The 14,456-nt window shown below is 34.1% G+C and overlaps 2 protein-coding genes across 11 annotated transcripts; one reads left to right on the top strand and one right to left on the bottom strand.

Moving 5' to 3' along the window:
• Positions 1 to 4,674: 4,674 nt before the first annotated feature.
• On the bottom strand, positions 4,675 to 5,160 carry LOC116347855. Its single transcript, XM_031778594.1, has one exon. It carries the CDS (start codon positions 5,158 to 5,160, stop codon positions 4,675 to 4,677), a length of 486 nt encoding a protein of 161 aa, XP_031634454.1.
• Positions 5,161 to 6,465: 1,305 nt separating this feature from the next.
• LOC116347880 lies at positions 6,466 to 14,456 on the top strand. 10 transcript variants are annotated; one of them, XM_031778655.1, is made up of 10 exons: positions 6,559 to 6,662; positions 7,731 to 7,749; positions 11,637 to 11,786; positions 11,862 to 11,982; positions 12,048 to 12,237; positions 12,764 to 12,778; positions 12,872 to 12,925; positions 13,181 to 13,348; positions 13,417 to 13,559; positions 13,793 to 14,456. In XM_031778655.1, the coding sequence occupies exons 1-10, from the start codon at positions 6,574 to 6,576 to the stop codon at positions 14,305 to 14,307; spliced, it is 1,464 nt and encodes a 487-aa protein (XP_031634515.1). In that variant the 5' UTR covers positions 6,559 to 6,573; the 3' UTR covers positions 14,308 to 14,456. The 10 variants fall into 10 exon arrangements, with proteins under 10 accessions (XP_031634513.1, XP_031634516.1, XP_031634518.1 ...); XM_031778653.1 differs by having other exon boundaries at positions 6,466 to 6,662; positions 12,764 to 12,925; XM_031778656.1 differs by lacking the exon at positions 12,764 to 12,778 and having other exon boundaries at positions 6,470 to 6,662.

Consider the following 14,456-nt stretch of genomic DNA (forward strand, 5'->3'; position numbering starts at 1 on the left):
TGGTGTGAAAAAAGTCATGGTCATTTTTCCAAAAAAAAAACAACACATGCAGCGCCATCTAGCGATCATTTTAGAAATTTTTTCCAATCTGACGTCAGATCTGGATAACTGAGGTTCGTAGCTTTCCAACGACATATAGATCATTACTTCATCTTTCATATGCACAGAAAGTAGGCCATTCGATGAAAAACTGAAAAAGTGCATTCCACTTTTTTTCGAACCGAGACCTCAGACACTTGCGTGACGAAATCGAAAAATTCGAAGACACATATATGCTCAGTTTTCCATCTTCTTTCGAATAAAATCGGTCTCCGGTAATTTATCAAAAACTACGGACAAAAATTTGCGGACAAACAAACAAACCATTTCAAAAATGTCGTGTTTTTTCGAAAGATTTTTTGACATGATCATATCTCGGACACTTTTCGATCGATTCCAACAATTTTTTCTTTCAACATTATCAACCCGAACTCCAGTTTCCGAATATGCCATTTTTCGGAAATTTGTTTCTGGTTTGGGTGGTCAAAAATGGACAAAACCAAAAATTTACCCTTTTTTTTCCGAGCACTACTAAAATATGCAAAAACCCTTTTCCGAAAGTCAGCGGTATCGATTTTCATTTCTATATAGTATATATTATATAGAGTGACGCAAAAATACATACCACATATCCAGTCTATGTATTTCGGATGGATATCCATCCGAGATATTTTAGAATATCTGGATATTCAACGCAACTGCACAGCGTCAGAGCTGTGTGCGTCGCAAATAGAATCTACGGTATGTCGCGACGTATATGTGTATCAAGTGCCGCACGTACACAGTCACACTGTGTCTGTATTTTATGTGTAGCGACATACCGTAGATTATATGTGCGACGCACACAGCTCTGGCTCTGTGCAGTTGCGTTAAATATCCAGATATTCTAAAATATCTCGGATGGATATCCATCCGAAATACATAGACTGCACATACAGTATGTTTCATTATAGAGGCCGGTTGATTTTTCATATTAAAACTCAAGAGTTTTACAAAATTATTTTATATTCATTTTATTCGAGTTCTAAGCTACGGCGCCAATAATCAATATTTAATCCATTCACCATCCTTTTCGATCACACGAGCACATCTTTTCGGCATACTTTTGCTCAAATTTTCAGCATATTCACGTTGAATGAATGAACTGAGGCGAAAACCTTTCCACTGGCGTTGAATGAATGAACTGAGCTGCTTCAAATTGCGGTGTGTTTTACCACGAAGCCTTGCCTTAATAATGGCCCAAACATTTTCGATCTGATTGCAATCGGGTGATTGTGGTGGCCAGTTCATTTGTTTAATGTCATTTTCCTCCTTCCAGCGGTGCTGAGACGACTTTTGTGTTTTGGATCGTTGTCTTTTAATAGAAGCCAATTCGAATTGCCGTTGCCATAGAACTTCTTGGCGGTGGGTAACAGTGTCGACGAATAAAGTTGGTTCATCCTCACAGCGTTTAGAATGCCCGTGAATACGGTCAACTTTCCAAAACCAGCTTCACAGAAGCAACCATAAACATGCACCTTTTTCGGATGCTTTACCGTGCGAACGACCACTCTCTTTTCGGCTCTAGACTAGGCATGGGTAGTGCTATTCACCAGCCATAAGAATGACTCGTCAGTGTATACTCGTAAAACTTCGCTCCAATCTCTTGTTGAATTTTGCTTTTCCCAGTCAATGCGTTTTTCTTCTGGTTTTCTGTCAAAAGTGATTTCTTCATTGTACTGCGATAATGAACACCGGCGACATCCAATCTTTTCTTGAGTGTGGAGCGCGAGACCTCTATTTTAAGATGGCGTAGCCTTTCAACACCTTGGCTTAACGACATACCTTGATTTTCGTCGAACAACTTAACTATTCGCTTATCTTGCTTTGGCGCGGAGGCTCGGTTTGGCTTAACATTGGGCTGATCGTTCAAATTTTTTTCGTGCTTATACTGCTGGATCCACTTTGTTACGAACTCTCTTGACTTTTTAATGTGTTTTGCGGCCTTCACTATTGACAATTTTGGTCCTTTTGGATGTAAATGCAAAAACACCGCTTCAAAACGCTTATGAAAATATTCCGAATCCATATTTTCGTTGCACAACAATCACTGTAGTGATTTGAGAACTGTCAATCAATGTTAATTGGCCCATTAGCTTAGAGTGCCATCTGGCGACACCAAAAATATTTTCAAGATATTTGAAACTTTTTGTGGTTAAATCAACCGGCCTCTATAATGAAACATACTGTATCTATTGAAAATATTGAGAGGATAGTATGTTTTTATTCAGACATTACTCAGCCATAAGCGCTGAATAACATACTCTCTTCTCGATATATTCAATAGATATAAATATGTGTATATGTATGTTGGTATTGCGTCACTTGAGGGACTGCCGTCCCCCGTGATAGATATATAGTGCTCGATATTCTTAAGTAGTTTGTTCCTCGGCTTCTTAAGAATTTAGAACGTCTGTAGAAAATTAATTTTTAGAAGGCAGAATAACACAAAACGACTTTTTTGTGCTTTTTAAGTACATATTTATAACATCAATATGATGTTTTTTGCAATCACACCTTTGGGTTTTTTAAGGGGTTAACAACTTTGTAGTACATTATTTTTTGATCGGACAAAGTTTTGACATAGTGGGGTGCATCTAAACCGATAGAAATTTTTTATTTTTTACCCCCAACATACCCCCTTATAGTGGCCCTATTATATGCGCCACCCTGTAAATTTGTTCAGTGGTTTTGGAGAAAACCAAGAACTAGTTTGGGTTTTTGGCATTCCATAGGGCATGAAAAACACTCCAGACGTTTCTTTCATTTTCCCCATAGATGCTCCCCATTTAATTTTTTCGTTCATCGATCATTTTTTGAGGTTTCTTTGCATATATAACGTAATGAGTTTTACTCCAGTGTTAATTTTATTATTTTGGATCAAGATGAAACTTGTTGAAAAAAAGTTGGAGTTATAAAATTACCTTTCGAATGGTATATAAATTATGGATTTTCTGGCATGTTGGGTGACGTTTTACGCTGGCTGTTTGACCGAAATATAAAAATTTTGAGAAAAATCGGCTTCCCAGTCTCATTGTAAGCAAACCTCATATTTATGATTTTGATCAAACTTTGGTTGAAGAAAGCTCTCAACGGCTCTCAATGTCCTCTTTCCAATGGAATATAGCTTATTTATGCATTCAAACTTCTGGAACACCTTTGAAGTGGCCGTTTCAGCGCCAAACGATTGAAGATATTGGCAAAGTCAACTTTCAAGATGTAATTTATTGAAGATAAGTTGAATCGTTGCGGAGAAAAAGTAGCTCTTATTTTTCTCCAAATAATACTGCAACATAAAGTTTTTTATGAATAGTTTATTTGTTGTATTACAAGAAATAAACCGTGTGAAAAAAACTTCATGTTGCAGTATTATTTGGAGAAAAATAACAGCTAATTTTTCTCCGCAACGATTCAGTTGTCGTCATAAAAAGATCTACAATATTTGAGATTCCTAATAAAATTACCTTTCGAACGGTATATAGTTTGTTGGGTTTACTAACTTTCTAAAGTACATTGTCATAGAAGCTCGTTGAGCCGATATGAGGAAAATATTGGTAAAGTCAATTTTCAAGGTGTCATTTATTATAAAATTTGGTGGCTCTTCACTCAAAAATTCAAGATATGGATGTCGGGTAGTTTGTTTTTCTTAGAAGTACGGTCTATGGCCCAAGACTAGCAGTGTATAATTTTTAAATAATTGTTTCTACTTTCATTACAATGGACAACATCGAAAAAAATGAAACTAATAAATCAAGTGGACCATTGCCGAATTTTAGTGAATTATTTAAAAAAACAAGCAATGTAACTCATTTGTCTTCGTCATATGACGTTCTCAATCAATATCAACTAAATTTACCCAATATTCAAAGTGAACCAATGACTAGTGCACAAATTGATGCGAACGATAAAACCTTCGCCATTATAACAACAGCAGTAGCACAAGATGTTCCAAATTAAGCTAGTACATCTTACAATATGAACAATCAATGCTCGCAAATCGTTGTATGAAAAGTGTATCGAAAATTAATTGTAGATAGATAGATTTAGCCTTTGGATTTGATTCTTGCACCGTTTTGTTTGATTACCAGCTTCAGACGTGTTGAAAACGAGTCGCACGCGGCACGAATTTCATTCATGGGAATATCGTTCCAAATCTTTACGATTTTCTTTTTGAATGTGTTCAAATTGGTAACCTTCGTAATCTTTAGACTATTGAGCTTCGATGTCATGTAGCCCCAAGCAAAAAAATCCAATGGGTCTAAGTCGGGAGACGATGGCGGCCATGAATCTTTGTCAATGAAATCGGCCAAATTTGTTCGTAACGACTGTTGCACTTTTTTTAGCTCGGTGTGCAGGTGCGCCATCCTGCTGAAACACCCATGGTTCGTTTCGAAACAATCTCTTAGCTTGTGGCAAAAAGTTTTTGCACAATATTTCTTGTTTATAAAATCTAGCGTTGATTTTTACGTCTTTTTTTATGAAAACCAGAGGAAATTTTCGATCGGCCGAAAATGCGCCCCAAACCATCACTTTTGGAACATTCTGAAAAGGTTCAACGGTCTTTTCGTATTCAGGAATGTCTATTGCAGACATTGCTTACACACGATCATTTTGTGCATTGAGACTTGGCTGTAGCACGAACAACTTTTCATCCGAAAAAACAATATTTGAATTGGCGTGCCGGCGCAACAGTTCTTTGCATTTTTGTTTTCTGGCTTGCATATTTTTGGTCGTAAGACCATGTCGACAGCTTTTTTTGAAAGGTGTCGTGTTTAAGTCTTCTTTTAAAACATGTCGCATCGAAGACCGGCTAATATTGTGCTCTTGAGCCAGCTTTCTGACACTTCTTTGGCGATTTCGGCGAATATTGGCTTTGACTTGTTTGATGAGTGCTTTTGTACGAACGGATCTTTTTCTCCCGGGTTTCTTTTGTATGTCGACAGTTCCACGTTCCTTGTATCGTTTGATAGTACGTTCAATAAATGTCATGCAAACCTGTTCGTTTTGTAGCTGTCGGAAAATATCAATGTTTCGAAAACCGCGTTTGTGCAAATTTAAGATGAGTTGACGTTTCACATCCATTTTTATTGCGTCTCAAATAAAAAATGAATCAAAATACGCATTATCATAATAGTTAGGCTAAGGATCAACAAACATAGCGCTGCAAGACCGGGTGAATCAAAAGTCATTGTACAGTCGTAAGTATGTTAAGTAAAAACCCTTCAGTTATTCTGGCCCACCCTGTACAAAGTGCTTAGAACTTTTCAAACGAGATATATACATATTTGGACAGAGGTAATATTGATTCAAATTTATTTCATTTGTTATAGTCATAATGTCGCTTGCACACGCTATATTTTATACATTTTACTTGTTTGCGATTTTAGTTACACAGTAGTCGTTACACATTAGTCGAAATACGTACAAAAGTTTATTTAATTTTATTATAAATTCATAATTTTCTTCCATTATAAGCTCAGTCTAAGATATTTTTTACTTTCAACGATTTTAAGGATAATAAAAATAAATTTTACACATGAACCATATACAATATACATTACATTCAACGACTTTTATTTTATGAGCCACGGTCAAAGTCAAGAAAAAGTAATGGAATTCAAAATGTGAATATGAAACAAAGTGTCTGAGAATAAAAAGGAGACTCATAAATAAGAACGGAATGAATGAATATGTTTGTATCAACATTTTTCTTTTCAGACATGAAAAAAAGTCATAAATTTTCGTGCAAGTAACGGGGACTTGTTGATTTTTAACTTTGACAATTTTCATTACGTTTGATGACATTATATGTATTACATTTTTTTTCTGAATCGGATATGAAAAATGATTTTTACTAGAAAAAAATCAGCTAAGAACTAGTAGATGCGATTATATTTGTGTTGACTAAGCAAATGAATTTAGTTTCCAAACCAATGAAAAGTGAAAAAGACCATAAAAGGTATATTTGTAATCGCTTTATATTTGATACGTAATGTGGAAAGTCATAGTCAATGACTATACGAATGCAATTCTATAGCATAGAACGATATAGTTTGCAAGAACACGGAACGAAAACAAAAAAAGTGTAAAAAGGCGTAAAATTCTAGTCGCGACACGATCATCAGCAAAAACGGGACAGTCTTGTGTCTCGCGAAAACAGATATATATATATATATATATATATATATATATATACGTGGTATATGTATCATGCCACACAATATATAAACAGAAAAAATAACAAAGAGAAACAGCAATAAGAGGCACAAGATATAAGGCGCAAAACACATTAAAATCAACTCAATGTGCAGAATGGATGACTGTTGTAGTATTGATGTGTGTGTAGAAAATTACTGATTTTTAGTGTTTGTATGAAATAAACAGAACACATGATGTATAATGTACATACTATTTTAAGTTATATAACATTTTTTTCTGAGGTTTACCAAAGAAGCAACAGCAATAACACCAGCCACCAGCCGCTATAAACCCAAGATGATGACAGCAAAATCATTCAGTTGTTATTTTACTTTGGATCGGATCGATCCTGTACAGAGACTGTACTCCATATATCGATTTTCATTGTAATAAAGCTAAGACGTAAACTTCGTGTACCGTTGTTAATAGATGATTAATTAATTTATCTTTTCCAAAAAAAGAATTTTAAGTGTTTACCCAATTGACAAAATGTAGAATCATTTGAGAATCCACATATTTTCCAGAATTACGAACGTAACAAAACGTAGTTTTTTAATGTTCTTATTTAAAATCAATAAAAAACACTGTGAATTGTATTAAATCAATTTGTATCGAATGAAATACAGAAATTTTTGAGACTATAAGCACATTTTGAATGATTAAATGACATTTTTGTACACAATATAGTGTTGTGTGTTGTGTTATGTGTCATGATTACTCATAACATTCCCTGAACGATCAAAAGTGGAACACATTCTTATTTTCGCGGCATTACAAATATTTCCATTAAATCATCATATTTACATTTATAGCACGCCTTGTTTGCCCGATTTAAAGCGATATTGAAATGTAAATTATTGACATAAGCACGAACACATGCTCAAACTGTAATTTATTTTACCACGAAAGGCTACTGCGTTTCCCTTTTCTGAATTATGATACGCACAGTTTGAAAAGTGCGGCTTTTTTATTTCAACAAAGTGTGAAGTGATTTACCGGAACATTTTGTTATGAATAACAAATACAGATTAATAATCGATTGAAAAATCACTTAATCTGATCAAATTTATTAAATAATAGTCATGTTTAAAATGAATATCTTAAACTTGTTTATTTCTTTCATCAAAGATTTCGAAATGTGGGCTAAATTTATTTGAAAATCTAAAATTACGATGTATTTATGCAGTAAAATTTCATTCAATATTTATAGAATAATGACTTCTCAGAACATAAACATTCAAATTTATTTCATGGATTTTGTGCTCATAATCGATGCTGTTGTAAAACACAGAAAAAGAATAAGCCAAATTAAAAAAGAAATAAAAGAATATACATTTCATGTTTGCAATGTTTTCTTTTTACTGTAATGAAACGAGTTGAGAACCAACAAGAATATTATAAACATTGAACTTTTACTTCATTAGATTTACAGGTTTTTTATTTTATTTTTACAGAGGCCAAAAGAAAAAAAAAGTTAATAATCAATCTGTATATGAATTGAGTGTGATTGAATTTTTGGTACAATCGTACCAAAGGTCATCCCATTTTTTAAGTTTAAATCATACCCAATTGATTTAAGTCAATTTGAACTTTGGTTTAATATGACGTATTTCTTTGTTATAATGGTTTCAAAAGAAAACATGTGGATGACATCATTGAAGAAGACTGAGATAAAAACTAAAACAAATGTATGTTTTAAGTGTAACCGCTTGAGTGTTTTATTAACTTTATGCCATATCGTATATAAGCATTAAATCATTGTATGTGCTTAAACGCTTAAACTAAATTTGAATTTAAATTAATATACATTCGAAGTAATAGATATAGGTATACCAGAACGCACATAAGCCTTTTAGGCTATAACACAAAAACGATGACAACAATCTGAAATTAAAAAAAAGAACAATCGCACAGTTTCAATACATTTTCGTACAATGTTTTGTGTAAGAACTCTTAAATGCATTTTGCAATTACTGTTTCCATTATATCAAATAAAAAACCTCTATCAAGGTGAAGAACGAGCGACGAAACCAAAATTTGAAACACAAAATTTCTGATATCAATTTTGTGACGAAAATAGTTGGTTGATATATTTTCTGTGTACTGTGAATATAAACTTAATATACATTTGTATATTCGAAACGTTGCAGAAATTCTCTTCTTTTTACTTTGAGTTCATGCTGATGCAATGAAGCAACGTTCCGCAAAACTTTTAGATTTCTTTTGGTTTCATTTGTGACCAACCGCATGCACCTCTCCCGGCGATAGTGCACCTTCTGGCCTGGTGGGAGGAGACATAAGATTCGGTATTTTATCGATCTTATGCGAGGAAACTATCAAACATGTAGTTATTTGTTGTTAAAATGTCATATTTCATACATCTAGACATTTTTGTGAAAATTCGAATTTTGGTAAATTTAGCCGATTTTTGGTAGAATAGCCATCCAAAACGGTCGATATTTTGTTCAATTTTGTTTGGCTAGTCACAGAGCATATTTACAGATTCATTGGAGTACATTTTGGCCCATAAAATACTTCAAATGTTACAAGTAACATTTTTTGTCATTTTTGGCCATTTTTGGCCATATTCGCACTACCAAAGGCCATATCGTGAAGACAAGAATTTTTATGGATATAAGCTATGCGGCATTTTATAGCTTAGAATTGGGCCTAAAAATCGGTGAAATTTTCAAGTGACCATGAAAGGCTAGTTTTCGAGCTAATGACCATTATGTGTCCGGCCAAACGGTAACTTTTTGGTTTTTGCCCAATGATATGCGTATGTCTGGGGGGTGTCAAGTCATGGCGCTTCGGTGACCATAGGAAAAAAAGTCGAAAAGTGACTTTTAGACATGGGGCGAATCACGCTAGTGAATACTAGAAAAACTAGTAAATCTAGTGCGAAGAATGACGTCACAAACGAAGCCAACTTCACACCAAAGGCTATATAATTTATATGAAAAACTACTGAGAGCCAACTTCACGCACTAGAATTTTCTAGTTTTCTAGTGAAATTTTATCAAAAACTAGATGCACTAGAATTTTGTGATTGACCCCATGCTTTTAGAGGCCGCCCAGGCCAACATGGCGGCCATATCGAAAAGTTCCGGAACAAAAAAGTCTTAGTTTTTTGTGTACTTTAATCACAGAAAGTTTCAAAATGATCAAAAACAAGCAGTGATGGTTTTGCGTTAGCCAGCGTTGTCTTAGCCTCGGTGTATACCAACATTTGGTGTACACCAATCGTTAGCCAGCTAACTGTCTACACTGTCTGTGTGACTGTGTATGATAGTATGCGTGTGAAAACGTCCAATTCTCGTGACGTGTGTTAGTGCTGGCTTACGCATTCGTTAGCCGGTGTACACAGTGATGGCAAATTACTATCGATTTTGACGGTTAGGGGGTCGTTGGAAAGATATTGAACTCTAGAATTCGAATATCGATGTTTCAGGGGTCGACGATCTCATTTAGTGCCATCTATGGCCATAAAACTGAATTTTGACCCTTTTCTTGAAAGGACCATATTTTGAAGACAGGTGGACCGATTTTCGAAATATTTTTTTTTCTTGGTCTATGGCCCATGGTCTTTCCAACCATACACCATTCGCGGCTAAAGGCCTTCCAGGCTAGAATTTGGAAATTACGTGTATATATAGCAAGTCGACTTTTCAACACACTTATGTGGTTTCGTCACTCGCGCGAACTGCCGTCCGCTGTGATATTGTTTTATAAGGACAATTATATGACATATAAACAATAATTGAGTTTATCGATACGTATATAGATATTTGTCATAATCCTTTCGAAAAGTATTTTATACGATAATACATTTTAGATACAGTGCTCACTCGATATTCTTAAGTAGTTTTTTCCTCGGCTTCTGTAGATGTATAAGTTAAATAGCAGCTTTACGAATGAATGTAATTTTTGAAAGTTTAATACAGGGTGCGCCATAATAACTGTCCCTTTTATTTCTAGCCAAAAAACACAGAAATTTGAATCAAATCGAGATATAATTTTATTCGATATAAGAATGAGGTATAGAGATTATGATTCAGCCTTTGACTTTAATTCTTCCCCCCTTTTCTCGGATTAACAAACGCAAACGTTTCGAAAACGATTGACACGCGGCACGCACCATATCAATGGGAATTTCGTTCCAAATTTTTATTATTTTCTTTTTGAATGCATCCAAAGTGGTTCGTTTCGTAATTTTCAGATCATTGAGCTTCGACGACATGTATCCCCAAGCAAAAAAATCGAGCGGGTTCAAGTCAGGAGACGATGGCGGCCATGAGTCTCTGTCAATGAAATCAGGCAAATTCGTGCGTAGCCATTGTTGTGTCGTATTTGCACGATGTGCGGGTGCACCATCTTGTTGAAATACCCATGGTTCACCTCTGAATAGTCTTTGAGACCGTGGCAATAAGTTTTTACGCAATATTTCTCGAATATATACTCTGGCATTGATTTTTACGCCTTCTTCGACGAAAACCAGTGGAAATTTGTGGTCGGCCGACATGGCGGCCCAAACCATCAATTGTGGAACATTTCGAAATCGTTCGATGGTTTTTTTATCTTCGGGAATATCAAGGATTGATGTTGCGTACACACGATCATTTTGCGAATTGAGGCTTGGCTGTAAAAGGAACAATTTTTCATCTGAAAAAACAATGTTTGAGTTTGCGTGCCGGCGCAACAACTCTTTGCATCTTTGCTTTCTGGCTTGTTTATTTTTGATTGTGAGACCATGTCGTCGACATTTTTTGAATGGATTCATATTCAGGTCTTCTGCCAAAACTCGTCGCATTGAAGTTTCACTGATTTTGTGCTCATGAGCCAACTTTCGTCCACTTTTTCGAGGTTCTCGGCGAATTTTCTCTCTCACTCGTTTGATGAGATTTTTGGTACGAACAGATCTTTTTCGTCCAGTTTTCTTCAATATATCAACGCTGCCACGTTCTTTGTATCGTTTTATTGTGCGCTTTACAAATTTCAAGTTGATATTTTCATTTTGTAGCTGTCGAAAAATATCAATTTGTCTCAAGCCCCGTTTGTGCAAATTTAGTACCAGTTGACGTTTCACATCCATTCTTATCGCAAGCTATACAGACACTGTACATAAATGCGCAGCATCATTAGAGTTAGAGTAAACACCAATAAACATAACGGTAAACGACAGAGTGAATCGCAAGACATTTGAGTATTAAAACAAATGATTGAAAAAAGGGACAGTTATTATGACGCACCCTGTAGAAGATATTATAATATAAAAGTACACTTTTATTTATTATTCAAATTAAGAATTATTGAAAATGGATTCATTTAAACTTTGTAAGTGTTTAGATTGCTCCTTTCAGACTAGAAATCCAAGGATATTAAAGTTTATTTTGCAAGACGTTACCATAACTTCTGTACGAATGATGGGATTCGAAAAAAAAGCTGTTATTCACTGCATTCAAAAATGTGTATTTTTTACATTAATATGTTTGGTTGTGCAAACTGAGGGGGTAATCACCTTAAAATTTATTTTCCTTTTATCGAAAAATTGCTATCCATTCGTTTGAATATTTTTCCACTTTTAGGTGCAAAACAATGGTCAACGATCTATGTATTTTCTGTGTCCTCCCAAATTTATTCAATTAGGCAATGAATGTTATTTCATATCTCAAGACCGTGTAAATTGGTTGGATGCTCATTTTGAATGTAAGTTTAACGGTGAAGATAAATCAACTCTTTTAAAAGTGAATCTATTTCTGTACCAAATCAAGGCAAGGAAAGAAACAGTCGTTTGGCTGAACCGATCGGAAAGCAGGATCGTTTTCTTCGAAAATATTTGACCAACTTAAGTGGTTCACAAGATATGTGGATCGGTGCCAGATATAACTGGGAACGTAATAAGTGGCAATGGGGGTATAATGGTGAGGATGTCAAATATCAAGCATTCAGTCAAATGTCAGCGTAAGAGTATACGACAATAATTTTGATACAATTGTAAAAGGAGTTGGTGTAAAAAAGGTGTATCTTATGTCAAATTTAAATGTGCATATTATTGCAAGTAAATCAGACAACCGTATAGACTTCACTTACTCCTTTAACTACCCTTGTGGAAATATTTCGACTTCATAGTTGACTATAAATTGACTAATTTGGGACAAATAAAAAGTAAATAAAGTTAACTATAAGTGACTATATGCGTCTTCATGTAAATTGAGTTGAGAAATGTCGATTGTGATTATAGTTAACTACGGTTAACTATGAGTATATGAAATTGACTTTTGTCTATTGACTATAATCACTTTTAGTTAACTCTGAAACATAGCCGACTATATTCGATTTCAATCATCTATTGGTAATTTTAACCGAATAAAAGTGATTAAAATTGACTTAATTCAAAGTCAGTCAGTCATTTTTTTTCACAAGGGTATATATTCAAAAAAATATGAAATTCAAAAAAATGTCCATAAAAAAATTTATATCATTTCAGTGGGAACACAGCAAGGTTTGCTCACTTAAAAATTACTATTCCATTACAGACCCATTACATGTTTATTAATACCCATTTTTTCTATTCTTTTTTTGTAATTAACCCTAGGAACACAGACTTGATATTCCATTGCGCTGTTTTAAAATCAAAGTTGAAATACAGGTACATATACAATATACAATTTAGGAAAATATAATAATATTTATAATCGTTTTATCAATAATATTGAATATTATATCAAATGAATGGAATATCTTTTGGGGATCGGCAAACGGCCATATCGAAAAATGCCAGAACCAAAAAGTCTTAATGTTTTGTATACTTATACTTGTTAAGTTTCAAAGAGATCAGAATCAACCTTGCAAAATTGTACACACAGACATTTTGATGTTTGATTTACTTATCGAACTTTCTCAGGTGGTCGGCATCATCATGTGAACAACCACTTCAATACGTATGTCAACACAAATTAAAAATGGTAAATGAGAAAAAACGCCAAGACATATATGACAAATGGAACGCAACTTATCCGAACGAAAAAGCAAATGAAGCTATACATATGGTGTCCAGAAATGATTTAATAATGTAAGGTCATTACTTTTTTTCATTTTATATTAATGTTTTTCTCTCAACCGTTCAACTGTAAATTATAGATTAAAAGAAAGAAGATCTGGTCTGACTTATCGTGCACACAATAGAGATAATCATCTCAAGAATGCTGTATACCAAAAATCTATGAGAAATAATCGTCGTGGACTTGATAAACAATTTGATTTTCATCGTTATCGAACACAAGGTATTCACCACACTATTTATTTTTAAGGTACTTCCCAACCTTATGTTGTAATTGTCAAAGGTAATGAACCGTTGTTAATCATTAACGAAGCATTTCCAGATTTGGATGAACATCCATTTTGAACAGCTTACAATTACCATATTACACTGAAATGAATTATCATAAAATTAGCCAAAGCGTAACGTTTTCCCATAATGAAATGTATATAAAAATATTACAAATTTACTCTTTAGGTAAACAGCAAAACCGCAACAATCGACAATGGCGTCAAAAACACAAATGGAACACACAGTTGCCATCAAATAAGATGAATTATGCAACTCAAATGACTACAATATCTGTAGCTGTAGCAATGGAGAATTCAACAACAAATGCTATGCAAACAATTACAAAAAAAATGACAGCAAGACCCGTTGTCATATCAGAATTTCAGACAAATGATTTCAATCACTATGGTGACCAAAATGTAGAAAATGGAAAACATATTAAATATCAGAATAATATGAATCAATCATTATATCAAACCGATCAAAGGGTTCGATCTGAATTTGGAACAAATCATCTTGGAAATCAAACCAACAACGTTGAAGTCTTTGTGGCCACAACTACTCTGAACCCACGAGAAATAAAAAAGAGAAAGTTGAAAGATCTTCGAAATCATCTTAGTAAGTTAACTCAACAACAGCAAAATGAGTTCTTTAAACGGCGAGCAGAACGAAATAGAAAACGTGGTATCACTTTCGTTTAGACGAATAATTTTAGAAAATCATAATATATGTTTTCATAAAAGCATTTTGGCTTTATTTTTAAATTAATATTATTGTTTGATGCCACATTTCGAAATAAATATTTTTGATTGAATTTAAATTGTAAATAATAAATATTATAAAAAGTAAA

The sequence above is a fragment of the Contarinia nasturtii genome, unplaced genomic scaffold, assembly GCF_009176525.2.
Source record: "Contarinia nasturtii isolate CC-2019 unplaced genomic scaffold, AAFC_CNas_1.1 Cnas_scaffold_2166, whole genome shotgun sequence".
In the NCBI taxonomy this organism is placed as follows: Eukaryota; Metazoa; Arthropoda; class Insecta; order Diptera; family Cecidomyiidae; genus Contarinia; species Contarinia nasturtii.

Bases quoted from the DNA above. Each gene is read 5' to 3' on its own strand.
- LOC116347855 (XM_031778594.1), bottom strand. From the start codon at position 5,160: ATGGATGTGAAACGTCAACTCATCTTAAATTTGCACAAACGCGGTTTT.
- LOC116347880 (XM_031778653.1), top strand. From the start codon at position 6,574: ATGATGACAGCAAAATCATTCAGTTGTTATTTTACTTTGGATCGGATC. The intron at 11,983-12,047 runs GTAAGTTTAACG...TACCAAATCAAG, and splicing joins GTTGGATGCTCATTTTGAAT to GCAAGGAAAGAAACAGTCGT. The intron at 13,560-13,792 runs GTATTCACCACA...TTTACTCTTTAG, and splicing joins TCATCGTTATCGAACACAAG to GTAAACAGCAAAACCGCAAC.